The sequence below is a fragment of the Saimiri boliviensis genome, chromosome 17, assembly GCF_048565385.1.
Source record: "Saimiri boliviensis isolate mSaiBol1 chromosome 17, mSaiBol1.pri, whole genome shotgun sequence".
Taxonomy (NCBI): Eukaryota; Metazoa; Chordata; class Mammalia; order Primates; family Cebidae; genus Saimiri; species Saimiri boliviensis.
The window spans coordinates 27435274-27463009 of NC_133465.1; the positions used below are offsets into that span (position 1 = coordinate 27435274).

General features: G+C 39.4%; 1 protein-coding gene across 7 annotated transcripts in view; it reads right to left on the minus strand.

Annotated features, from left to right (window-relative positions):
- RHOT1 (ras homolog family member T1) overlaps positions 1-27736 on the minus strand; it is a 70907-nt gene that overhangs the window by 16211 nt on the left and 26960 nt on the right. For 3 of the 7 annotated variants that reach the window (XM_003933014.4, XM_010343614.3, XM_074388391.1), the window contains exons 7-20: positions 23936-24044; positions 23518-23619; positions 19151-19249; positions 18513-18621; positions 17675-17795; positions 12968-13052; positions 12450-12595; positions 10755-10855; positions 8842-8972; positions 7424-7507; positions 3807-3926; positions 3077-3279; positions 1928-2023; positions 148-270 (exon numbers count right to left, since the gene is read on the minus strand). In XM_003933014.4, the coding sequence (XP_003933063.3) occupies positions 148-270; positions 1928-2023; positions 3077-3279; positions 3807-3926; positions 7424-7507; positions 8842-8972; positions 10755-10855; positions 12450-12595; positions 12968-13052; positions 17675-17795; positions 18513-18621; positions 19151-19249; positions 23518-23619; positions 23936-24044 (1629 nt within the window). The remainder of the gene's footprint in view (positions 1-147; positions 271-1927; positions 2024-3076; positions 3280-3806; positions 3927-7423; positions 7508-8841; positions 8973-10754; positions 10856-12449; positions 12596-12967; positions 13053-17674; positions 17796-18512; positions 18622-19150; positions 19250-23517; positions 23620-23935; positions 24045-27736) is intronic. The other 4 variants (XM_003933012.4, XM_010343615.3, XM_003933013.4 and 1 more) reach the window with 3 other exon arrangements.

Consider the following 27736-nt stretch of genomic DNA (forward strand, 5'->3'; position numbering starts at 1 on the left):
TGTCATCACAGTGAGAATTTTAGTGGAAGTTAGTTGGGCATCAGTCAGCTTGTCTTCGTAGTGAGTATCTATATCATAAATAGTTATCTGCTTTTTTCTTTCGTATTTTAACAGAATGCCTGGTACCCAGTAAATAAAGTTAAGAACCTGTTAAGAACTGCAGTGAAGATTTTGTTCTTTACAGATTGCAGCAAGTCTGAGTTGAGGAAGTTCTGACAGATGCAAAATGTACACCTGTTGCAGGTGCACATACAGCGTAACCGGGCATGGCTGCGAAAACACACAGAAGGACAGGAGTTGAGTTCTTACAAATATGGCACAAGTCAGGGTGTGCCAACTTAAAAAAAAGACTTAGGCATAAGCAACACTCTTTGTAGAAAGGAAAAGGACAGTGTGGGGCATGCTAAAGTTGTGCAGAATTCCACATTTACCAAAAACATAACAAATAGTAATAGCTTCCTCCTCCCTCCCTATAGAAAATCTACAGAAAATTAGCTAACACTTTTGCTTTTCTGGAGGGGGGATGGAATTATTATTACATGAACTTTTGTGGAATAAATATGCACAGCAATAGATGGCACCCTCATATAAATTAATAAAAAGAAAAACTGAGTAAGCCATAAGCACCCACCAAAAGGACAAAGTTTGCTAGCATTTAAATAACTATTTCCTCCTCCTCCTCCCTCAGCATACACACATGCCTGAAAACCAGGAAGGAGAAGAATGATAAATCATTTGATTCAAAAGACGAGTATATTCAACTCTGAGAAGATGTGAACAACAACGTCTTTAATTCATCAAGCACCCTGGCTCTCAAATAAACTAAATCAAGGTGCTTTATAAATTTCTACTCAAATAAAATGTAGGGATGATTTCGTCTGCTACCCAAACACAGCAGCTAAGTATGACAGTATGAAACTCTGGGTAAGGATGTAAAAATCAACAAAGGATCCAATTGAAATTAGATGTGAAATTTAGGGAAACTTTCTGACTCCTTTCTGGTTGAGCAGAGTTGCACCAGTTGGTGGAGGCACAGGGAGCAACCCATTTCACCTCGGCTCTAACTATCAAAGTAGGGGGTCTCCAATGACTGTTCAGTGGTCAGAGCCACTCATTCATACAAAACCATCACACCACCCATGAAGAGGCAGTGGTGCAGAACCCACTCAGAAGAGCGCCACCTGATGAATCAATGACATCACTTCCTGTAACACCTGAACACTTTTTTATAGGCTTCTCAGTCAAAGGACTGGCCCAATCTGACTTGGGTTAGCTTGTGAGATCTGATGAGACCACAGCACACGGTAGCATGGTTGTGGCGATTAGCAGCATCCCAATAATGCCTAATTCCCAACATGAAGAAAAACAAGAATTAATTAAAAAAAAAAAAAACTCGTATAGGCTCAAGACATTTCTTTTTCATTTTTTTGACTTGTGATGATGAACAAATCACTGCTACTAAGTCACTGCCAGCTGTCATACTGGAATCCATCTGTTATTTTATAAATCAAATCTGATTCTTCAACATACACAAGGCTCTACCCACCAAAAAGGAGAGATGCAAAGTATGCTTAGCAACAGGGAGATGCTTCATGAGAAGTAGTTTGGGATTAACCATGTAAACAAGTGTCCATGTATGTACATTTATCATATAACACACGCACGCACACACACACGAATTACAGTAAAATGTTTTAAAGATGCAGATGTAAAAACATAGTTGCAGCTACTGTAATTACAAGATTAAAGAAGTACATTTATATAGTAAAGGAAGACAACATAATATACAGTTAGGCAGGAAGCCTGACCAAGCAGTGCGTTTCTACATAATTACTAAATGTTAATTATGGCAAGAAAGGAGATTTGGTCATCCTCTAAGAAAATATCAACAAAATCCCACAGAAGTCATAAAGAAAAAGTAACTTACAAAGCAGTTTTTAGAAAGACCCAGATTTTTCTCAAATTCTCTATTCTATCAGTGTGGCCCATGTCTCGGGAGAGTCTGTCTCTGTAATGATCCTCTCTGTAGATAACATACATGAGAGTTTTAAAGCAAAGGTAAAACATAAATAAGGTTTTGCTTATTCTATAATAATAGGAATGACTCGTTTTTGAATACAAATAGAAATTCAAGGATTTGTTGCATCTAAAAAAAGTATTAGGTAATAGAATAGCAGTAAAGTTAACTCTGACTTTAAAAATCTGTATAAATTAACACCTTTTTGAAAAATGTCAGTCTTGGTTCATGGCAATGTTTGATTATTACTCTATTTTACACTGTAGTTTTCATAAGAAAAATAATTTAGAGACTAACATAAGAATAAGCAGAATAAGCTACGAAGTCCTGAGAAACGCACTGCCTGCCTGAAAAACTCTTTTGTTACAAAACAGAGTTTATACAAACACACTACTTGAGGCGAATGCCATTAAGAACCATGCAATTTTAAGGCAGTTAGTAAATTACAGAGATGACCACAGTTATGTGCTTGTGCATATGCATGTATAGATATATAATAAATGTACATGAAATTTGTGGCTCATAACACTTAATGCAAAACATTTTTACAATAGAAATTCCAATTACAAATACTCTTTACAGCATTTAAAAAAGACATCCTGAACTCAAACATACCCATAATTTCAACATAAATTATTAAAAGATTTTAGAAAACTTCATATACCTAAGGTCAATAACAGAAAAATATAAAAATGAACTTTCTGTTCATATAGAAATGCCTTCTAGGCATAAAAGTACATAATGCCAACCCCATTTTATTCCAGTAAAACTATTTTTTAATGCTGGGTGGGAGGGGGTTGTGTTTTATTGTACTATCCTATTAAGATAGTTACAGCCTGCTAAAACATATACAAATATTGCCAGAAGCACTGTTTTTATCATTTTATTATGGCATTCAAACCAAACTTGCATATACTCAAATTTGTACCTTCTCATTACAAAGTATCTTTCTGTTGCTGAACAATTTTTATGTGACAAAGATAATCCCTTCATGGCTAATAATGGCATGCAATGTTATGAACCATGCAACATGAAAATGAAGACAGAACAAGTACTTACGGATACATGGCCATTGTTGTCAATTTAACAAAGATATCCTTACTGGGGGCATCAGCAGTATTGCAAGTGAAGGCTTGTGGCGGAGGCATTTTGTGTTTCCTGCAGAAATCAGTAGGTGAAATACTATACTCTTGTTTAACTTCATGCAGGTCTGACTTTGCAGCTATGATTAAGCAGGGTATTCTGCTGTCCATAAAGTGTTGCTATGAAATAAAAAATGAAATCAGAATCTGATAACAAGTTCAAAAATTACTATTTAAATGTGAACCAAACATTTTCTCTAGATAGGCAAAGCAACAATAGTTTCAAAGCAAAAAAAAAAAAAAAAAAAAAAAAAAAATGAACCAAAAGGCAAAGATTGGCAGTAGTCTAGCTGAATCTCATATAATAAATAAGATCCAGACCACTTTTCCAGTGCTGATGACAAAATAGACCTACACTGATTCTTTATATTCACTACAATTTAAAAAAATATATTTAATTAAAAACACACATTAAACATTTTGAAATATAAAGAAATCCACCTAAACTATCATAAAAACTACCTTCATTTTTTCATACCACCTCTAGTGCTTAAGCACATATATTTGTATGTGTGTGTGTGTGTACAGTTGCAGCCATGCTGGACATAACCAATTAAAAATGTAATACTGTCTCCTCCATATGCTTCAGAATTCAAAACTATTATGTATGAAGTTACATTTAGTCATAGTCTGTAGGAGCAACAAACCTTAAAAATCCTGGCACAGTATTCAAAGGATTTGGGGTTACTGACATCATATACCAGGCACACAACATCACAAATGATCTCAGCTTCAGTTAGAAATTCCGATTCTGAGATATCATGCAACTTGTAAAAGAAAAAGATAATAAAAAGTGTAAGTATCATAATACTGATATATTAAGTCATGATAGCTTATTACTTCCTCCCCTGGGCTTTCTAACTTTTAAAGTACTGGTTAAGCATAACTTTCCAGGCCATTTTTATAAGTGTAGACAAATAAGTATCTTCTGATTCTGTAGACTAAAACTGGTGATTAAGATTCTATGGAAGCTTAGCCAAGTGCAATGACATGTGCCTGTAGTCCCAGATACTGGGCAAGCTGAGGTAGAAGAATTGTATGAGCCTGGGAAGCAGACGTTGCAGTGAGCCGAGATCATGCCACTGTACTCTAGCCTAGGTGACAGCCTGACTCAAAGAAACAAAACAAAAGATTCTACGGAAGCTAGTATTAGTGAGTGACTAATGTCTAGGGGCAGGCCTAGACATTAGTAAATGCCACATGCATTATTTACATTATACAGATAAGGAGACAGGCTAGAAAGATTAAGTCAGTTGCCCAATGTACACATCTAAGAAGTCATCAAACCAAAATCTGAACTCAGATATGATTCTCAAGTCTATTTTCTTTCTACCATTCTACCATGCCACCTTTTCTCCTCACTAATCAAAAACAAAAAGCAAATGACTCTTTACAGGAAGGTCATTTTGTTCTGTTTCACTGCCACCCGTCAGTGTTTATTATAAAATTTCTTAAATATCCCATCTATTATATGATAATGATCTTCAACAAAAGTAAATTCAGGGGTGGGCACTATGGCTCACATCTGTAATCTCAGCACTTTGGGAGACTGAGGTGGGCAGATCGCTTGAGCCCAGGAGTTTGAGACCAGCCTGGGCAACACAGTGAAACCCCCGTCTCTACAAAAAATAAAAAAATTAGCCAGGTTTGGTGGCACATGCCTGTAGTCCCAGCTACTCAGAGCCTGGGGTGAGAGTATTGCTTGAGCCCAGGAGGTGGAGGCTACAATGAGCTGAGATCACGCCATGGCACTGCAGCCTGGGCAACAAAGTGAGACCCTGTCTCAAAAAAAAAAGAGTAAAAGTCACTACTGAGTTATATAAGAGAGTACATCTTTGTTGAGAGATGAAAGGGCAAGTGTAGAATCAGAAGTGACCAATATATTCCAAATAAAACACCGTTACAGCATGCATAGTCAGAGACATAAAAAAAATATGAATTTGCAAACAATAGTGTAAGGTTAAGAAAACAGGAAAATGCACAGTAAACTATATTGACTGATACGTAGAGTTCTACTTATAGGAGAAGAGGCGACAAACAAGGTTTAATATGAAACTAACAAGCTTTTATCATAAAAAGTAAAATAAATATGAGGCTGGGCATGGTGGCTAATGCCTGTAATCCCAGTACTTTGGGAAGTTGAGGTGGACGAATCACCTGAGGCCAGGAGTTTAAGACCAGCCTAGCCAACATGGCGAAACCTGTCTCCCCCCAAAATATAAAATTTAGCCACAGGTGGTGGCACCCACCTATAATCCCAGCTACTGGGGAAGGCTGAGTGAGGAGAATCACTTGAACCCAGGAGATGGAGGTTGCAGTGAGCCGGTATCATCCCACGGCACTCCAGTCTGGGCAACAGAGAGAGAGTCTATCTCAAAAAAAAAAAAGGAAAATATATATGAAATTCAATAAGATCATCTAGCAAAATAAACTATTTCTGAAAAGAAAAGAGAATGAATTTTTTCCAGTGCCTATTACTGGTTAGAAGCATCTCATATTAGCTGACAATAAGAAATTCAGGCTAGAGAAAGTAAGCCACTTGTCTGAGTTTATATAACTAACCAATGGTGGGCCAGGATTGAAACTGAAATTTGACTGGTTCCATAGAGAGCATATAACCTCTTTCTACTGTATTTCATAGTGTCTTTTCAGCCCTTTTTTTCATACTTTTTAATTGTTTGTTTGTATTATTGCTCCTTGCCGAGCAGGGCTAACCCATGGGCAGTGTGCCTTGAGTAGCCCACACACTTTTCAGGCTAACATATTTGTTAAATATTCCCTTCCCTGCTAAATAAACTTGATTCAGATTATAGATAAACTACCAAGAACTAGTACAGTTTTCATATTAATTTCTAGTCAATAGTACAGAAAATATGTATTTTTTAAATAGAAGTATACAGTCATAAAAAAGAATGAGTTCATGTCCTTTGCAGGGACATGGATGAAGCTGAAAGCCATCATTCTCAGCAAACTAACACAGGAACAGAAAAGCAAATACTGCATGTTCTCACTCGTAAGTGGGAGTTGAACAATGATGGACACAGGGAGGGGAACATCATACACAAGGGCCTGTCAGGGCTGGGGAGCAAGGGGAGGAAGAGCATTAGAACAAATACCTAATGCATGTGTAGCTTAAAACCCAGATGATGGGTTGACTGGTACAGCAAACCACCATAGCACATGTATACATATTGAACAAACCTGCATGTGTATCCCAGAACTTAAAGTAAAACTGGAAAAAAAAAAAAAATAGAAGTAAAGAAAGTAAAAGGGGAGTTCATTTTTTTCAATTTTTTTTTTTGAGATGGAATCTTGCTCTGTTGCCAGGCTTGAGTGCAGTGGTGCCATGTCAGCTCACTCAACCTCTGCCTCCCAGGTTCAAGTGATTCTTCTGCCTCAGCCTCCCGAGTAGCTGGGACTACAGATGCATGCCACCATGCCCAGTTAATTTTTGTATTTTTAGTAGAGGTGGGGTTTCACTATGTTAGCTAGGCTGGTCTCGAACTCCTGACCTCATGATCCACCTGCCTCGGCCTCCCAAAGTGCTGGGATTATATGTGTGAGCCACTGTGCCCAGACTTTTTTTTTTTGAGATAGAGTTTTGCTTTGTCACCCAGGCTGAAGTGCAGTGGCGCGATCTCAGCTCATTGCAATGTCTGCCTCCAGGGTTCAAGCGGTTTTCCTGCCTCAGCCTCCAAAGTACTTGGTATTACAGACACATGCCACCATACCTGGCTAATTTTCGTATTTTTAGTAGAGATGGGGTTTCATTATATTGTCCAGGCTAGTCTTGAACTCTTGACCTAAGGTTATCCACCTGCCTCAGCCTCCCAAAGTGCTGGGATTACAGGCATGAGCCACCAAGCCAGGCTCATTTTTTCAACTTTCTTATTGTGGTGTAGCTAATATACAATTAAGTGTACCAACAGATGAATTTTTACTTATATCTATACCTGTGTAATCATCACATAAATCAAAAGACTTAAAAATTTTAATGAATAAACCAGGTGAAAAAAATAAAATCAAGCTTAGCATGGTAGCACATGCCTGTAGTCCCAGCTACTTGGGAGGCTGAGGTGGGAGGATCCCTTGAGCCCAAGAGCTAGCCAGGGCAACATAGTGAGACCACATCTCTAAAAAACATTAAATTAAAAAAAAAATCACATGCAAGTTCTACATAGAGTCATTTAACTGGAGCCAATTTGTTTTTAAAGAAAAATGTACCCAATAGTTAATAATTTTTGTATGCCACAGAATTTCTTACCAACAAGTACTTCTCTTGTCCATATACATAAACAGTGTTAATCGCATAGTAGGATTTATGATCTTCACGAATTTTCTTCTGCCTCTGAAAACAGAACCAAAAATCTCAGTATCTATAGTAACTAGTTTTCAACAATACACATATACAACTCTGTGTATATGTGTGTGTTATAAATAAATAAAAAGGGCATTCTTCCCTACACTGTGTACTATTCATCAGTACAAAGGAGATACTGATTTTGTTTCCTAGTTCTTAGGACCTAAAATAAAAGATGGTTCATTTGTTCTGCATAAAGTACAAGCAATAGCTAAAAAGGAAGGAAACTATCCATATTATTCAAAATATATTCTAGAGCCACCTGCTGGCAATCCTCCTTACACTGTAATTTGGTCTGATCTAGAATAACACTCATCTAGAAATATGTTGGGAGGTAAATATGTTGTGGTGGTACATGCCTGTAATCCCAGCACTTTGGGAGGCCAAGGTGGGAGGATCACTTGAGCTCAGGAGTTAAGAGACCAGCCTGGGCAACATGGTGAAACCCCATCTCTACTAAACATACAAAAATTAGCCAGGCCTGGTGGTTCATGCCTGCAGTCCCAGCTACTCAGGGGGCTGAGGTGGGAGGATCACCTGAGCCCGGGTAGTCAAGGCTGCAGTGAGCCATGACCACATCACTGCACTCCAGGCTAGGCAACAGAGCAAGACCTTGCCTCAAAAAAAAAAAAAAAAAAAAAGAAGAAGAAGAAGAAAGGAAACATGACATGTCAGCCTTCTTCTTCTTACTCAAGGGAGTAGTAAGAACTAGATATCAATATCCTTTTTTTGAGACGTAGTCTGGCTTCTTTGCCCAGGCTGGAATGCAATGGGGCAATCTTGGCTCACTGAAACCTCCACCTCTTAGGTTCAAGCAATTCTCTGCCTCAGCCTCCCAAGTAACTGGGATTATAGGCACCCACCACCATGCCTGGCTAATTTTTATATTTTAGTAGAGATGGGGTTTCACCACCTTGGCCGGGCTGGTCTTGAACTCCTGACCTCGTGATCCACCTGCCTTGGCCTCCCAAAGTGCTGGGATTACAGGTATAAGCCACCAGACCCGGCATCAATATTCAATTCAAAATATTTACTGTGCATTTACTTCATGCCAAGGACTGTGTTAGGTGCCTTCACATCACAGTCGTTTAATGCCCATTTAAACAGTGGTTTAAAAAAGACAAATGGTAGCTAATACCAATAAAACAAAGATAAAGATAATTCAACAGGATTATTGTTACATTTAGACTGTACTTAACTAATATATGTAGGCCACTGAGTTCTAATAATTATCTAAAAAGGTCAATGGCTATGAAAACATTATGTAAACTTGTAACTATAAAAATGTGTTGGATAAAATTGAATTTTATGAGAACTCTCACCATTAAGTTTCTTCCAAGAAGAGCCTGAAGAACTCCACTTTTCCCACAGTTTTTCATTCCAATTACATTACATCTGAATACATTTCTTTGAGTTTGCTTTTTCTGCAGGTCTATCTTTTTATCTCTTGTTACTAAAAGGAAAAAAGAACCCCACTAAATATGTACTACTTAGATTCACTGAGCCTCCATTCCACCTTTTGCAAAATAGAGCATTGCTGCTTCTTTTTTTTTTTTTTTTTTTGAAACAGAGTCTCGCTCTGTCACCCAGGCTGGAGTGCAATAGCACAGTCTTGGCTAACTGCAACCGCCACCTCCTGGATTCAAGCAATTCTCCTGCCTCAGTTTCCTAAGTAGTTGGGATTACAGATGCGTACCATCATGCCCGGCTAATTTTTGTATTAATAGAGACGGCGTTTCACCATGTTGGTCAGGCTGGTCTCAAACTCCTGACCTCATGATCCACTGCCTCAGCCTCCCAAAGTGCTGGGATTACAGGCATGAGCCACCGCCCCCGGCCGCTTATCACTATTATGAAGTATCTGATCTATAAACAAACACATTGTACAACAGTCAAGCTGTACGTGAATGAAGTGCACAGAATGCAGAAGGGCCCCACTTAGCGGAAAAAATGCACTTCTGAAAGTTGACTGGAATGTGAATTTGTAGTAACCAAACATTTATTTCATCATGAAATTAGTATATTTTCATAAGGAAAATGTCCTCCAAAGGAATGAAAATTACTAAGAATATAGCCAAGATTATAGTCCATCTAATTTTTTCTGTAATAAATTGTCACATACTATAAACTAAAAGATGCTAACTTCAAATCTGCCCTCTCTTGGAGATAGATCCATAAAAGGGAGAGGGACACACACTTTGGGGTTTGCCAGCCTTTCTAACGTAAACTGTAAAAGAGGCAGGCCAGAAAAAATGCTATGTCATCAGGAGAGCAGGTATCCCTTCCTGAGGTAAAGAGACCTCCTTAGGCTATACCCGAAGACTGAACTACAACAGACCTCACCAGAGATACAAGTGCTAATAGAAAAAAACTGAAAATAATAAAAATACATATTATGGGATAGTTAAATAAGTTATAGAACATCCATATTGTGACACATTATTCAACATTAAGATATATAAAAGTACCAATTGGGGTATAAGAAACTCTTGAAATGATCAGTTCCTTAACTCGTTATTTCCATACCTATGGTTTACTTCAAGTGGTGCACACTGCTTGGCAAGAATGCCTGGCTTACATTACAAGAGCTATGAAAGATGTATTAATACAGAAAACAGTTAACAGGCATTGTTTTTAATGTTTAAAGAAAATTAAGGCCGGGCGCGGTGGCTCAAGCCTGTAATCCCAGCACTTTGGGAGGCCGAGGCGGGTGGATCACGAGGTCGAGAGATCGAGACCATCCTGGTCAACATGGTGAAACCCCGTCTCTACTAAAAATACAAAAAATTAGCTGGGCATGGTGGCACATGCCTGTAATCCCAGCTACTCAGGAGGCTGAGGCAGGAGAATTGCTTGAACCCAGGAGGCGGAGGTTGCGGTGAGCCGAGATCGCGCCATTGCACTCCAGCCTGGGTAACAAGAGCGAAACTCCGTCTCAAAAAAAAAAAAAGAAAAGAAAATTAAAATGCAAGACCGACTAGTAATAGCTCTTCCTCATTTTCATCAGTGGAGTATCCCCAAGGAGTAGACAAAAAGCAGTCTCTACTCTTTCTTTTTCATAAACAATAAAATCAAGCAGCTCAACACAAAAGAAAATACCAGATCACAAGGAAAACTAATAGAGTGTACATGGAAGACTAATGAAGATGAGTTTATTTTTACTCTTTGTTACATTTGAAAGTGGAGTCTTTAAAAACATCTCTAATCATGAGCTGAATAGTATCTAGATACTTACCTGTAATAGCTGAAGCTTGAGACTCTTGCTCAGTCAATATCGAATAGCCTAGATAGCCCAAATACTCCAGGCACCGCTGTACATCTAAATAAGTCGTTAGCCTATGAAAGAGAAGAGTTTAAAATGTGAAAAGTTCCTAAAAGAATATTTACAGGAGGGAAAAAAAAAGCCAACAGATAAAAAAACTTTATGCACCACACCCAGTAAATTTTCGTCCAGACTACTTTAATTTCCTATGTGCCCAACCATAGTTTTTCCTGTACTGCCATTCTTTTTTTTTTTTTTTTTTTTTAAAGATAGGATCTCGCTTTGTCATCCAGGCTAGAGTGCAATGGTGCAAACATGGCTCATTGTAGCCTCAACTCCCTGGGTACAAGTGATCTTCCTGCATCTTCCCCCTGAAGTAGCTCGGACTACAGGACATATGCCCCCAAGTCTGGCTAATTTTTTGTATTTTTTTTAGTAGAGACAAGGTTTCGCCATGTTGCCTAGGCTGATCTTGAACTCCTGAGCTCAAGTGATCCACCCACCTTGGCCTCCCAAAGTGCTAGGATTATAGCCACATTGCCTAGCCTACACCGCCATTCTTAAGGCAGAGAAGAAAGGGAGAAGAATGTAAGATGGTGAGTAATTCCTCTCTCTACTCCATCTACCCAGAAACATTAAGACCACAAAGATAAGTGGTGAGTCCTTGATAAAATCTAGATAAGAGTAGAGATATTTTATGTGATATACTTTGTAAGTTAATATAAAGTTAACATATCTTCAAATATTAGCTAGTTGAAGACTTAATAAAACACTTATGAAAAAGTGACAAAGGTGCAAAAATTGTTGAAAGGTATCTGAAATTAGCCTTTCTTACATATTTGAAAAAAGAAAAGATCCTAATGTAAGTTAAGGCTAAAGCAATTACGTCACCATGCAAGATCAGAAGATTCCCTTAATACCCTAGGCATAATATCAACCATGCTATAACTAGGTTGTAGACAAATCCTCACAAAATCTTACTAAGAGTTCATTAAAAGGCCAGTCATGGTAGCTCACACCTATAATCCTAGCACTTTGGGAGTCTGAGGCGGGCAGATCACTTGAGGCCAGGAGCTCGAGACCAGCCTGGCCAACATAGTGAAACCCTGTCTCTATTAAAAATACAAAAAATTAGCTGGGCATGGTGGCATTTGCCTGTAATCCCAGCTACTCAGGAGGCTAAGTCAGGAGAATGGCTTGAACCCAGGCAGCGGAGTTGCAGTCAGCTGAGACCGTGCCACTGCACTCCAGCCTGGGCAACAAAGTGAGACTCCATCTCAAAAAAAAAGAGTTCATTAAAAACAAACAATAACAACAAAACGACAGTCTTCAGTGTCAAGTAAAATATGCTTCTCCTCATAGAATAAGAATTGTGCAGTAGCAATGACATTTCCAAATCCCTCAATCAAACAAAAAGTACTAAAATTTAGTTGGTTTTCACATAATTACTTTTCCCTTGTACATTATCCAAAAGAAAACAATCCCTTCCTGATCAATTTACAGAACATTTATAGTTAATCTTAGAGATATCAGCAGCTAATCTTGCTTAGAGGCAATTATGATTGAAGTATTTTATAAGATCTCACAAGCTTATAAAGTGAAAATGTAATATGCCATAATTTTAAACTATTTGTAACTCTAGAGGAGAGAGGTGAGCTCCATACTCACGTCCACTGGGAGAGGAATCCCTGGTAGGTGATCCAGCCCCTTTCATTGGTACAAACTGTGTTATTCACATCTGGCCCCCAAGGTATGTAAGGGAAAACTTTAAATAAATCTTTAAGCTCATCAGGTGACAAAGCACAGTCTCTATCCTGAAGATACACAAAGATACACAATGTTTGGATATGTAAGAGAATAATTCCCAACACAAAAGCCCCCTAATGTAGTAAAGCTATGCTTTTAAAAACTACTTAACAATGAAAAGAAATTTTACATTTTATCAAGAAAATTCATCACATGTATATAAGAAAACCTGTGAGAGAGTCTATTAGAAATTAGACATTTTCATCTTGAGAAAACAACAAAGGTAAACAGCAGAAAACATTTTTGCGAATTTAACATAGTGAGGTTAAGCAGTTTTTGGTATGTGACGTACACATCCCATAGCTCAGGGAACAGAGTTACATAATCCATAGAAAAAATATTTTGCTATGGTTTATGGAAAATTACAGCTAAAAGCTTACCAAATCATGCTTGTCAAAGGTGCTTTGGAGAAACAAATATGCATGATGATTTAATTCAGTAGTGCAATCAGGAGGTATTTTTAGCCTGTTGAAAAAATTCAAGAGTAAAATAAATTAATCAAATTTTAAAATTTAAGAAATGAATATAAAATCGCAACAAGTCTTTTGTGAAGTAACACCATTTTACAAGAGTATCTTCACTTGGTATCATTTAGACTTTCCCAAGGAAACTCTGGAGTGATTTTGGCACTCTTCAGGAAAGTCACAATAATGCTTATTCCAAAATAAAAACATTTTCTTTTTTTCTCTAATTAAAATTCAGACAGGGTCTCACCCTGTCACCCAGGCTACAGTGCAGTGGCATGATCATAACTCACTTCAGTCTCAACCTCCCGGGCTCAATCGATCTGCCCATCTCAGCTTCTTGAGTAGCTGGGACACTACCATGCCTGGCTAATTTTTGTATTTTTTGTAGAGATGGGGTCTCATCATGTTGCCCAGTCTGGCTCAAACTCCTGGGCTCAAGCAATCCACCCACCTTGGCCTCCCAAAGTGTTGGGATTACAGGAATGAGCCACTGCACCAGGCCCATTTTCTTAAATATCAGAAGGACAAGTTAATTTTAAAAATTTACAAATAATATGGATTTACCTGTCATGAGGTTTGTTCTTCCTACAAACAAATTTTAAGTCATATTTATGGGCTTCATATTAATTCCAATATTGTAATGATTTGAAAATTATGTAAAGATAAGTTATTTCTACCTGATTTGACCTTTTTTATCCAACCCAAATTCAGTTTAATAAACATTAACCCCTTCCCTTTCTCTCCCGCCCTTCCCTTTCCCTCCCTTTTCACTCCTAAAAATAAAAATAAAAATAATAATAATAATAATAATAAACATTAACCAAATGCATTGAGTGCTGGGCATGGTGACTCATGCCAGTAATCCCAGCACTCTAGGAGGCTGAGGCGGGAGGATCACTTGAGCTCAAGAATTCAAGACCAGCCTGGGCAACAAAGTGAGAATCCATCTCTACAAAAAAAAAAAAAAAAAATTTTTTTTTTTTTGAGACAGTCTTGCACTCGCACCCAGGCTGTAGTACAATGGCGCGATCTTGGCTCACTGCAATCTCCTAGGTTCAAGCAATTCTCTTGCCTCAGCCTCCTGAGTAGCTAGGACTACAGGCATGTGCCACCACGCCCATCTAATTTTTTTGTATGTTTAGTAGAGACAGTGTTTCACCATGTTGGCCAGGATGGTCTCGATCTCCTGACCTCGTGATCAGCCCGCCTCGGCCTCCCAAAGTGCCGGGATCACAGGTGTGAGCCACTGCGCCCAGCTCTACAAAAGATTTTAAAAATTAGCCAGGCATGGTGGCACAGACCCATAGTCCCAGTTACTGGGGAGGCTGAGGCAAAGGACAGGTTAAGCCCAGGAGGTTAAAGATGCAGTGAGCTGTGTTTGCGCCACTGTCCTTCAGCCTGGATGACACAGTAAGACCCTGTCTCAAACAAACAAAAAACAAATGTACTGGCCAGGCATGGTGGCTCATGGCTGAAATCCCAGCACTTTGGGAGGCCTTGGTGGGTGGATCATTTGAGATCAGGAGTTCGAGACCAGTCTGGCCAACATGGTGAAACCCCATCTTTACTTAAAATAAAAAAATTAGCTGAGGATGTGGTGGCACGCACCTGTAATCCCAGCTACTTGGGAGTCTGAGGCAGGAGAATTGCTTGAACCCAAGAGGTGGAGGTTGCAGTGAGCCAAGATCACATCACTGCACTCCAGCCTGGGTGACAGAGTGACATTCCATTAAAAAATATATATATACTGAGCTAGGTACTAGGGAGGCAAAAACAAGCCAGGCTCCCCACTTCTAAGGAACCACAAACAAGTGGGAGGTGGATCACAAAGACAATTCAACAGAATGAGGCAGGAGCCAAGTACGTATGAGCCAAGGATGCTAAGGAATCACATGAAAGGGAACATCTCTGTCCTGGGGACTGGAAAAACCTCAACACTGCTGCTGAGAAACACTGTCACCTGAATTAAGACTTGAAGGATGAGACATTAATTGAGTTGGGGCGAGAGGGAAAGAGGCGAAAATAGCATGGGCAAAAGCCTGGTATAGAAAACAACATATGCTTGGTGGACTACAAATACTTTGGTACTGACTTCCAGAATGCAGGCAGGAAGTGTACATGAGCAGTACAGATCATGAATGACCCTAAACCATGTTAAGAAGCTTGGCTTTTACACCAGGTGTGATGGCTAACGCTTGTAATCCCAGCATTTTAGGGGGTCGAGGCAGGAGGATTTCTTGAGCCTGGGAGTTAGAAACCAGCCTGGGCAACACAGGGAGAACCCCTCTCTACAAAAAATTTAAAAATTATCTGGAAATGGTGGCCATATGCCTGTAGTCCCAGCTACTTGGCAGGCTGAAGTGGGATAGTCACTTGAGCCCAGGACGCTGAGGCTGCAGTAAGCTGTGATCATGTCACATCATTGCATTCTAGCCTGAATGACAGACAAGGCAAGATCTTGTCTCTAAAAAAGAAGAAAAAAAAGGCCGGGCATGGTGGCTCACACCTGTAATCGCAGCAATTTGGGAGGCTAAGACGGGCCAATCACCTGACGTTACGAGTTCAAGACCAGCCTGGCCAACATGGTGAAACCCCATCTCCACTAAAAATACAAAAATTAGCCAGGCGTGGTGGCAGGTGCCTGTAATCCCAGCTATTGGGGAGGCTGAGGCAGAATGGCTTGAACCCAGGAAGTTGCAGTGAGCCAAGATCACGTCACTGCACTCCACCTGGTGGGCAAGTGCAAGACTGAGTCTTAAAAATAAAAAAAAAGGCAGCAGCTTGGGTTTTATCCTGTCTTGAAGGGAAGTGACAGAGCCAAACTTTTATTTATTTATCCAATAATCTAGTAGCAATGTGAAGGACAGAGGCAGAGGGTTTCATAAGGATAGAGAGTTTCATGTAGTAGCTCCAGGGAACTATTCTGCAGAATATTAAAGGCAAAGAAGATTTAAAAAAAAAAAAAACTGAAAGAGATGATTAGTGTAAGCCACAATGCCATAAGACATGGAATTTCCTCACTGTCATACTTAAGAAAGCAATAAGCAACCTCCCATAGAATTTATCTATTCACGTAAATGACACAGAAAAGAAAACCTAATGAGAGAGTCCTAAAACAAATTCATTCATCAGTATGTATTTATTGAAAAACCTAGGAAATTAACTTGAGTCAAGATTTAGTAACATAGTTAAAGGAAGTTTCAATTTAGAACTGATTAATGGACTAGGAATTTAATCAGAAAAAACTTTGCTTCCTCAATAATGGAGAAGTAAAAAACAACAGTCTTTCTGAATCATTACATAGCCAGCTGGAGGTGATATGTTAAAATAAAAGAGCACCATAAAGATAATGTGCCAAAGAAAAAGTGAAGAAGAATGATTCAAGACTCTGAGGTCAGATCCCAGGAAGTCACCATCCCTGAAAAGCTCGCTTCCCGGGGGTACAGAAGAGGGATCCTACAAGGCAGTCTCGTTTTGGGGATGGCACTGGGTCCATTTGTTAACAAATAGAACGTAAACACAGAATTATCAAAGGAAAATAACTGGCCAGGTGTGGTGGCTCATGCCTGGAATCCCAGCACCTTGGGACTCTGAGGCAAGAGGATCATTTAGGGCCAGAGTTCAAGATCAGCCTAGGAAACATAGTGAGACTCCCTTTTCTACCAAAAAAAAGGAAGAAAGGAAGGAAGGAAAGGAGGAAGGGAGGAAGGAAGGGAGGGAGGGAGGAGGGAGGGAGGGAAGAGAGTGAGAAAGAAAGAAAACAAACAAACAAACAAATAAATAAAAGCCAGGCATGGTGGTGCACACCTATAGTCCCAGCTATTTGGGAAGCTCAGGTGGGAGGATTGTTTGAGCCATAGAGTTCGAGATTCTAGTGAGCTAGCCAAAGTGAGACCTTGTCTCTAAAAAAAAAAAAACACAAATAGACCAATCATTTAAGAAAATACCTACTTCAACTTAAGCTAAGAACAGGCTATAAAACTAAGGGAGAAGAACATTGTAAGAAAAACGTTAACCAACATATTTCTGAGATGCCTTGACTCCCAAAACAAGTTTATCCAGCATCTTATTTTTCCCTTCCTCAGCAAAATGAACCAAAAAAGGTACTTGTAGTCTTCACAAGAAGAGGAAAAGTTTGAGCCATGAGGGAATCAGTGGTTTTCAACTGGGGATGATTTTGCTTCAGAAAGCACATTTGGCAATTTCTGAACAGTTTTGGCTGTCACAACTGGAGGTGTCACTGACATCAATTGATGTGGTAAACATCCTATACCGCATAGGACACCCACAATAAAAAACTGTCTGGTCCAAAACGTCAATAGTGCCGAGGTTGAGAAATCCTGCTATAAGTCTCTGCTATAATTCTAAAATTTTTTATCCCCAAGCAGCCTGAGGCCCACCTCCCCATGTGCTGAATAAGCCTTAAAAATATTTAGCAAGTAAAATCAATTAGAAAACCAAAGGTGACTGGGCATGGCTCAATGTCTGTAATCACAGCAATTTGGGAGGCTGAGGTGCGAGGATCGCTTGAACCCAAGAGTTCAAGACCAGCCTGGGCAACATAATGAGATCCTGTCTCAATAAAAAATTTTTAAAAAGAAAAAAACCAAAGGTACATACAGGGGGAACAAATATTCAGGTGTCAAATCCAGATCATCATCATAACCAAATCGTCGAAGCACAGTCCAAGTAGTTTCGTGTCTCCCTCTCTGGATAAAAAGTGTGTGTAAAAAGAGAAAACCTGAAATAAAGTAAATTAGTAAATAAAGGATACAGAGTCACATAGGAGAAAAAAGCAAGTAATATAATGGCAAGAACTTGATTCATGAACATATGGATGCTAGTTTTGTGTAGTAAAGCTCAAAGCAAAACAAAATTCACAAGTATCTCAATGAAACAGAGCTGATTTCTGAGTTGTTTCACATATACAGTAAGAGAGAGCACTGGAGGAAATGATCAACATTACATCTCAAGAAATATACTGACGTGCACGAAGTTATACGACAGTAGTGTTTTACAGATCTTTGAGCTTATTTTTGTAATGGAAAATTCTGGTTTTCAATTTCATTAACTTCACTGTGCCTCCATAATATATTCTCCAGGGAACATTCTAGCTGTGTAATTTGACTCATAGACAAAATTCCCTAAAAATAATGACTATTTAAAGGTTGCTTATGAGTAAGAAGAATTTTAAGATATATTTGTTTGTTCCAGATAGGACCTCTGTATCCATGAGATCCAACCAATTTCCCCACCTCTAATTTATACTGGTGGTCAAGATGATAATCCCCAACAATGGCCTGTCCCTTCCAACTCTTAAATACCCAAATCAGACTTCAGGCATACTATTAAATAGTAACATTTCCTTAAAGTATAAATAATGCAATAAAAACCTTTACCTTTTGCCAAATTTTGAAAATATTAGGTTTCAAAAGGGGGAAAAATACCATCCACCCACCTTTCAGGGTCAACCCACTGTCAGCCACACCGTCGCTTATATGTTTTCTGACTACATTCTTGACATCTTCCAGAGCTTGAGGAGCTAACGGAGTGTTGAAACAAATCCTCTAGCAAAAAACATAAAAATATATTTTAAAACAAACCAGCATTAAAACCACAAATAATATAAAATGATAATCTACAAAGCAACATTAAACCCAAGAGTTGCAACCAAAGAAACATTCTACATTAGGAATGGTCTCCACTTTGTATTATTTAAGTAAAACATGTCATACTTAGAGAGAAAGAAACATTCCCAATTCCTTCCATCCTGTTTCTAAAACACAGGGCTCTTTGTGTAGCTTTGTTATTCAAAACGAAGAAAACAAAATGATTCAGAGTTCAGACTTCAAGTCATCCTTAACACACCCACTTTATACCATGAAATGAGGCTATCAAAATCCCCTCAATTCCTGGGCATAACACAGTTTTACAGCCTAAGTAAAGGCTTATGTAGGTAGATGTGAAAGATAGTTTTATGTGAAAGAGACTTAATGTTTATAACACATTATTCTTGTTGTTTAAGCTAATATATTTTTATAGCTTTTATCAGCAAAAATAAAAGATATGCACATGTCTGAAATAAAGGACCATTACCTGAAAGAAGTTGAGTTCAGCATCATTGAGAGTACCATCATTATCTTGATCAGATATTTTAAATATACGAGTAAGGGCTTTTATACAGGCTGGTTTCATCTGTAAATCATGGAAAAAAGAAATAATCGTTTTAATTAAAATAGGATTTTAAACCGTGATTTTCATAAGCAATGCTGAGAATAATTCTGACTGTTTTTACATAATATCAAATACAACCAACATGAAAAATTGAACTAAAGCAAAGCCATTTACTTTTATATGCAAGCCTTTTTAAGTAAATGAGGCAATATTTGCTGAGACTGATATCTGGAATGGTTAAGCTCTCCCTTATGACAATAAATCCTCTAAGAGGCAAAAGAGAAGTTATTCTTTAGGAGGAATTCATTCTTCTAGTCAAATTAAAACAACAACAACATTTTTTTTCAACTAAAACTCAAGTACTAGAATTCAGAAAAAAACATTTTTTAATGTATATCTTCCCTCATTCCACAGAGAATCTGAAAACTACTAAGGACTTTCCCCCCAACTTCTGATTTCTGACCATCAGCCATCTGGCAGCAGAATGAGATCTGTTGTATGTTAAAGTTGGGAAATAAAATACACTTATTCATAAACAAGTGGCAAAATATCACCGGTTAATAAGTGTAAAAAATTTTACTAACCTCCTAGTATAAGAATTATTCATACTTTAAAAAGATTTTGTTGTACAACTGAAGAAAAAGAAGAGAAAAAAAGAACTTTGCCTTTTGTGACTCTAAACTTTTATGACTAATGCTGCTGGAAATATATTTTGACAACTTCCTTAATTTTTGTTTTATGATTCATCATGGATAGAATATGTGACTATTTTAAAATAAGGCCCACATACTTCTACACTGTATAAACACTATAGGGTAATCACTGCCAACAATTTTGATAATAAAACTTCAAGGGGATTTTTAAACTTTGTCTAAGCTTGGAGACAGATCTCTTACAGTTCTACCTAGATGAGAGAGATGAGATGTCAAGGTGAGGAAATATAAACATATTAACTTACAAAATAGTAATGATGACAGCTTTGATCATGCTATCAAACTCAAATGCAGAAAAGAAATTCTTTAAAAAACAGGAAAGAAAATAATTATCTTCCAAACATATACAGATAACCTCTTCTTTTCTTGTTTTAAATGAGGTCTCTGGGAGAGTAATTTGATATAGTGAGAAAATCATCAAACTTAAGATACAAAAAGATTAGAAAGAAATGAGAGAAAGAAGTCAAACATATAGAAAGCATTTGAGGCTGGGTGCGGTGGCTCATACCTGTAATCCCAGCACCGGGAGGCTGAGGAGTACAGATCACCTGAGGTCAGGAGTTTGAGACCAGCCTGGCCAACATGGGGAAACGGTCTTTACTAAAAATACAAAAATTAGCCAGGTATGGTGGAAAATCTATTTTTTTCTTTTCATGTTTTGACATGATGGGTATATGATGATTATAAATAAAAGGTCATGGTACGGTGATATACATAGTAGTTGAAATGCTGTCAAGTGTGTCAGTGCAATTAGTAGTGTACTCAGTAGCAGTGAAAAGAGAAGAGAGTAGTACATATAAACTCTATTGAAATTTTACCTCTCATGCGGGTCCACCTAAGAACTGAATAACAGATGGTAGTAAATATTTTACTCTTGTGGGATGGGGAAGGGATGAGGGATTAACAGATTAGCAGAACTAATAATAGGCCTAAGAACAAAGTAGCTATTAAAAAATTGAGAACAGCTGGGCGCGGTGGCTCAAGCCTGTAATCCCAGCACTTTGGGAGGCCAAGGCGGGTGGATCACGAGGTCAAGAGATCGAGACCATCCTGGTCAACATGGTGAAACCCCGTCTCTACTAAAAATACAAAAAAATTAGCTGGGCATGGTGGCACGTGCCTGTAATCCCAGCTACTCAGGAGGCTGAGGCAGGAGAATTGCCTGAATCTAGGAGGCGGAGGTTGCGGTGAGCCGAGATCGCGCCATTGCACTCCAGCCTGGGTAACAAGAGAGAAACTCATGTCTCAAAAAAAAAAAAAAAATTTAGAACAAACTAATAGAGGGGATTTCATACACTGCTAGGCTAAGGCCTCAGAGGTAAATTCCTATAACAATTCCCACAGTATTAAGATTGTTTCCCAAATTTCCTTGATCATAAAATACAACAGCTAGCTGAATCAGAATAGAATCTGTATTTTTAACCAGTAACACCCAGTGACAATTATGATGAGGCAAGTTTGGGAAATAGTGGATTAAGAGTAAATTAGAAAGAAGAATCCTATCTAAGGAAAAGTAAACCAGCAATAAGAGTAAACCAGCATCAGAGTAAGGGATAACTCAAATAAATTATTTATACCAGGAGTTGGCATTTTTTCTGCAAAGGGCCACATTGCAAATATTTTAGGCTTTGGGGCCAACAGGCAAAATCAAGCATGTAGGCCGGGCGTGGTGGCTCAAGCCTGTAATCCCAGCACTTTGGGAGGCTGAGGCGGGTGGATCACGAGGTCAAGAGATCGAGACCATCCTGGTCAACATGGTGAAACCCCGTCTCTACTAAAAATACAAAAAATTAGCTGGGCATGGTGGCGCGTGCCTGTAATCCCAGCTACTCAGGAGGCTGAGGCAGGAGAAGTGCTTGAACTGGGGAGATGGAGGTTGTGGTAAGCTGAGATAGCGTCATTGTACTCCAGCCTGGGCAACAAGAGCGAGCGAAACTCCGTCTCCAAAAAAAAAAAAAAAAAAAAAAATGAGTATGGCTATGTTACAATAAAACTTTATCTTTTTGAAATGATAAGATTTGAATGTAATACAATTTTCACCTATCACAAAATATTATTTTTGATTTTTTTCAATCATTTAAAAACATATGGCCAGGCATGATGGCTCACACCTATAATCCCAGCACTTTGGGAGGCCAAAGCAGGCAGATCACCTGAGATCAGGAGTTCAAGACTAGCCTGGCCAACATGATGAAACTCCGTCTCTATCAAAAATACAAAAATCAGCCGGACGTAGTGGCACATGCCTGTAGTTCCAGCTACTTCGGATGCTGAGGCAGGAGAATCACTTGAACCCAATGAGCTGAGATCGCACCACTGCACTCCAACCTGGGCAACAGGAATGAATGAATGAATAAAAATATAAAATGTTCCCTTAGCATACAGACTGTGTGAAAACAGGTGGTAGGTCAAATATGGCCTATGAGCCAGTTTGCTCACCACTCACTTATCCTATAAGGTTTTCCTGAAAGATATCTGAAACTCTTTATTCTTAAAGACAATACCTCTCCTGATAAAGGAAACCAAAACAACCGCTTCAAGCTGTGTGTGGTGGCTCACACTTGTAATGCCAGACTCCTGTAACTCAGGAGGCTAAGGCAGGAGGATCACTTGAGGCCAGGAGTTCGAGATCTGCCTGGGCTGGGCAATACAGCAAGGACCTGTTTCTTTTTCTTTTTCTTTTCTTTTTTTTTTTTTTTTTTTTTGACAGAGTCTCAATCCATAGCCCAGGCTGGAGTGCAGTGGTGCAATCTCAGGTCACTGCAACCTCCACCTTCCAGATTCAAGTCATTCTCGTGCCTCAGCCTCCCAAGTTGCTGGGATTACAGGTGTGTTCCACTACGCCCAGCTAATTTTTGTATTTTTAGTGGAGACAGGGTTTTGCCATGTTGGCCAGGCTGGTCTTGAACTTCTGGCCTTAAGTGATCCCCCCACTTCAGCCTCCCAAAGTGCTGGGATTACAGGCATAAGCCACTGTACTCGGCCTCCACTTCTTAAAGGAAAAATTTAATTTAAAAAAAAGACAATCAAACTGAAAAATGGGCAAAGGCAGCTACTCAGGAAGCTGGGGCAGGAGGACTGCTTGAGGCTAGAAGTTCAAGACCACCTTGGGCAACTCAGTGAGACCCCATCTCTACAAAAAAACCAAAACTTTAGCTGCAATGTGGTGGCATGCACCTGTAGTCCCAGCTACTCAGGATGCTGAATGGGAGGACTGCTTGGGTCCAGGAGGTTGAGGCTGTAGTGAGCCATGATAACGCCACTGTACTTCAACCTAGATGACAGTGAGACCTTGTCTCTTTAAACAAAAATGGGAAAGAACTTTGAAAAGGCGACAGACATTTCTCCCAAGAGGATGGTCAATTAGCACATGAAAAATTATACAACATCATTGGCTATCAGGGAAATGCCAATCAAAACAATGAGATCCCAACCACATCTACTAGGATGGCTATAATAAACTTTAAAAAAGGCAAAATAACAAGTCTGGCAAAGATGTGGAGAAACTGGAACCTTCATACACTGTTGGTGGGAACATAAAGTGGTCCAGTCATTGTGTAAAAGAGCTGCTGTTACCTCCTTCTCCTCTGGGCAGTACAGGGGCCCTGTAGGATGAAGAACAGCTTTCTGTGCATAATAAAAGAGCTCTGATATATTCTTCAGGTTTTTCGCTGAACACTGAAAAACAAAAAATAACATTTTACCCTCTGAAAACAATTATGAGAGTTAAAAACAATTTTTAAACTATTAATATAAGGCAAAAGTAGGATTCCTTGAAAAAAATGAAAAATGTATCTTTCTTTGAGGACCTAACAATACGAATGTCTAGAAAGAGCTCAGAGGCCAACTCCAAGTTCTCTGTTTTATTTGGTTACATGACTTCACAAAGAGCAGGAAATTTATTCCATCCCACGTTGTCCCCCCTCCTATTTAGAACTTTAATTTAGTAAGAATTCATCAAAAATAAATTTTTAAATCAAATTATGAGGCATACCTCCACACAGGTTTCTATTTCTGTATACTGGTTCATAATAGGAAGGATGGTCTCCATACTACTATATTCCACCAGATCAGATTTGTTCCCAACCAATATTAAAGGCAGCCTAAAATTAACAGGGCACATTGTAATAAGGAAGGCAAAAGACATTAGATTTATATTTTAATTTACATCATAACCCATTCTAACCAAAAAGCTTTTATTTACTCTCTTCAACATGAACCTTCCTCTACAGTCACATCAAGCCCTCTAGATAGCATGTATTTACTCAGCATGTTATCTATTGAGCATATATTATAAGCCACATACAGCTGCAAGTATTAAGGACACGAGACAGAAGGCTTCTTCCCATTCTGTTTTGTTTTTTTTCTTGAGACAGGGTCTAGCTATGCTGTCCAGGCTGGGGTATAGTGGCAGGATTATAGCTAGCCACAATCTCAAAACTCCTGTGCTCAAGTGTTCCACTGTCCTAGCCTTGTTAGTAGCTAGGACTCTAGGCACGAGCCACCACACCCAGCTCATTTTTTTTAAAAAAATTTTTGTAGAGAAGGGTCTAGCTATATTGTCTAGGCTATTCTTAAACTTTTGGCCTCCCAAAGTGTTGGGTTTACAGGCATGAGCTACCACGCCTGGGCAGAACTAAAACCTGACCAGTCCAATAGTGAAAAACAGAAAATGAGCAATAAGCAAATAAAATAACTTCCAATTCAATAAGTATTCTGCAGGAAATAAATAGGGGGACTGAGTAATGAGAAGGAGCTACTTATGTATAATAATTAAGGAAAACCCCCTCTGTGAAGGTGACATTTGAGCCAAGGGGTGAAGGATAAGATGAAATCTGCCATGTAGAGTCAGGGAAGAGCGACCCAGGAGGAAGTAACAGCATGTGCAAAGGCCAAAAACTGAAAAAACAACCTGATGGCGCCAAACAACAGGAAAATGTCAGAATGGCTACAGAGTACTGAGTAAAGAGAAAAAGGTATAAAATGGCGTTAGAAAGAGGATCAAAGGTCAGACACATAAGGACTTACAAGCTGCAGTAAGGAATGTAGGTTTTATTGTTAGCGTAAAATGGGAAGCCACCGAATGATTCTAAGTAGGGTGGTGACATTTTTAAATGCAGTGATTTTCAGAGCTATATAATGACATTTACAGCACGATATAATGTCTCCATTTGCTTCAAAATGATCTCAATGGGAGGGGTAATAGATGAAACAAGACTGGTCATGAGTTAATTGTTGATGCTGGATAACAGGTATGTATCTTAGTATATGTTAGATTTTTCACTAACTTCTTTTTTTTCAGACGGAATCTCGCTCTGTCGCCCAGGCTGGAGTGCAGTGGCGTGATCTCAGCTGACTGAAACCTCCGCCTCCCGAGTTCAAGCAATTCTCTGCCTCAGCCTCCCAAGTAACTGGGATTATAGGCACCTGTCGCCGGGCTCGGTGGCTCACGCCTGTAATCCCAGCACTTTGGGAGGCTGAGGCGGGTGGATCATGAGGTCAAGAGATTGAGCCCATCCTGGCCAACATGGTGAAACCCCGTCTCTACTAAAAATACAAAAATTAGCCGGGCGTTTGGCACGCGCCTGTAGTCCCAGCTACTCAGGAGGCTGAGGCGGAAGAATCGCTTGAACCCCGGAGGCGGAGGTTGCAGTGAGCCGAGACAGCGCTACTGTGCTCCAGCCTGGCAACAGAGCAAGACTCCGTCTCAAAAAAATAAAAATAAAAATATAGGTACCTGTCACCACACCCAGCTAATTTTTGTATCTTTAGTAGAGCCGGGGTTTCAACATATTGGCCAGGCTGGTCTTGAACTCCTGACCTCATGATCCACCCACCTCAGCCTCTCACGCTGCTGGGACTACAGGTGTGAGTCACTGTGCCTGGCCTAAATTTTTAAAAATGTAATAGTAACTTGGATTAGAGCAGTGACAGTGAAGATGAAAAGGAAATATTCAAATTTCAGATATATTTTATTTATTTTATTTTATTTTTTTTTTTTGAGACAGAGTTTCGTTCTTGTTACCCAGGCTGGAGTGCAATGGCGCAATCTCAGCTCACCGCAACCTCCGCCTCCTGGGTTCAGGCAATTCTCCTGCCTCAGCCTCCTGAGTAGCTGGGATTACAGGCACGCGCCACCATGCCCAGCTAATTTTTAGTATTTTTAGTAGAGACGGGGTTTCACCATGCTGGCCAGGATGGTCTCGATCTCTTGACCTCGTGATCCACCCGCCTCAGCCTCCCAAAGTGCTGGGATTACAGGCTTGAGCCACCGCGCCCGGCTTCAGATATATTTTATAAGTACAACTGACAGAAACAGCTGATAGTTTAGATGTGGTAAAATAAGTAAGGTCAGGAGCGGTGGCTCATGCCTGTAATCCCAGCACTCTGGGAGGCCAAGGCGGGCAAAATGCTTGAGCTCAAATATTTGAGACCAGCCTAAGCAACATGGCGAAACCTCATCTCTACAAAAAGTACAAAAATTAGGGAAAAGCAGAAATCAAGAAAAATACATAGTTTAGGTTGGGGGCAAAAAAAAAAGTCGATCTCAGAAGATAGAGAAGATTGAGAAGGATTTTTTGTTTCTGTTTTTGGCAGGGAGTAGGCAGGGAATTAAAAATTTTGCTTTAGACAAATTAACTCTGAGAAGCCTATGGGGAAAAATCTTAATGGGGATATCAAGCAGGACCAGCCTGGTGGTAAATTGTTGTGAATCCTGCAAGAGAGCTTGGAGGGAAATCAAATCATTCTGCTAGAACTCTAGACTGCAACAGAAACACTTGAAAGTATTTAGCTTATCTAAACTTTCGTGTGCCATTATACTTGAAAAAACTGACCCACCACATAGCCCAAATATAAATTCCTAACAGAACCAGGAGGGTTTCCAAAAACACAGTGGTTTCTAACCAAAGGTGTGCACAGAGTAACTTACGGAGCACAGATACATATATATATATATATATATACATATACATATACATGTATATGTATATACATATCTGCCTGATACAGTGGCTCACTCCCATAATTTCAGCACTTTGGAAGGCCAAGGCAGAAGGATTGTTTGAGGCCAGGAGCTCAAGACTATTCTAGAAAACATAGTGAGACCCTGTCTCTATAAAAGTTTTTTAAAAATTAGCCAGGTGTGGTGGCACACACATGTAGTCCCAGGTACTTGGGAGGCTGAGGCAAGAGGATCACTTTAGCCCAGGAGTTGGGAGTTGGAGGCTGCATACACGCACACATGCACACACTCCTAGGCCTGACTCCAAACATACCGATTCTAAAATTCCAGGGGTGAGAAAAAGGTATCTACATGGTTTTGAAAGTGCCTCAGGTGACAGTGATGAGCATTCCTGATTAAGAACCACTTTGAAATGGTCCAACAAAGTCCTAAGGAAGAATATAGGTGTAACAAATATGAACTGAAGGTATGAGGCCCAGTGAGAAGGTATTGGAAAGTGTAATGTTCAGGTAATAAAAAAAAACATCACCCTGGGAAAAGTCAGTAACAAGAAAAATAAGGAAGGCTGGAAGCGGTGGCTCATGCCTGTAATCCCAGCACTCTAGGAGGTTGAGGCGGGCAGACTGCTCGAGCGCAGAAATTTGAGACCAGCCTGGGCAACATGGCAAAACCTCATCTCTACAAAAAGTACAAAAATTAGGCCAGGGGTGGTGGATCACACCTGTAATACCAGCACTTTGGGAGGCCAAGGCAGGCAGATCACTTGAGGTTAGGAGTTCGAGACCATCCTGGCCAACATGGTGAAACGTTGTCTCTAGTTAAAATACAAAA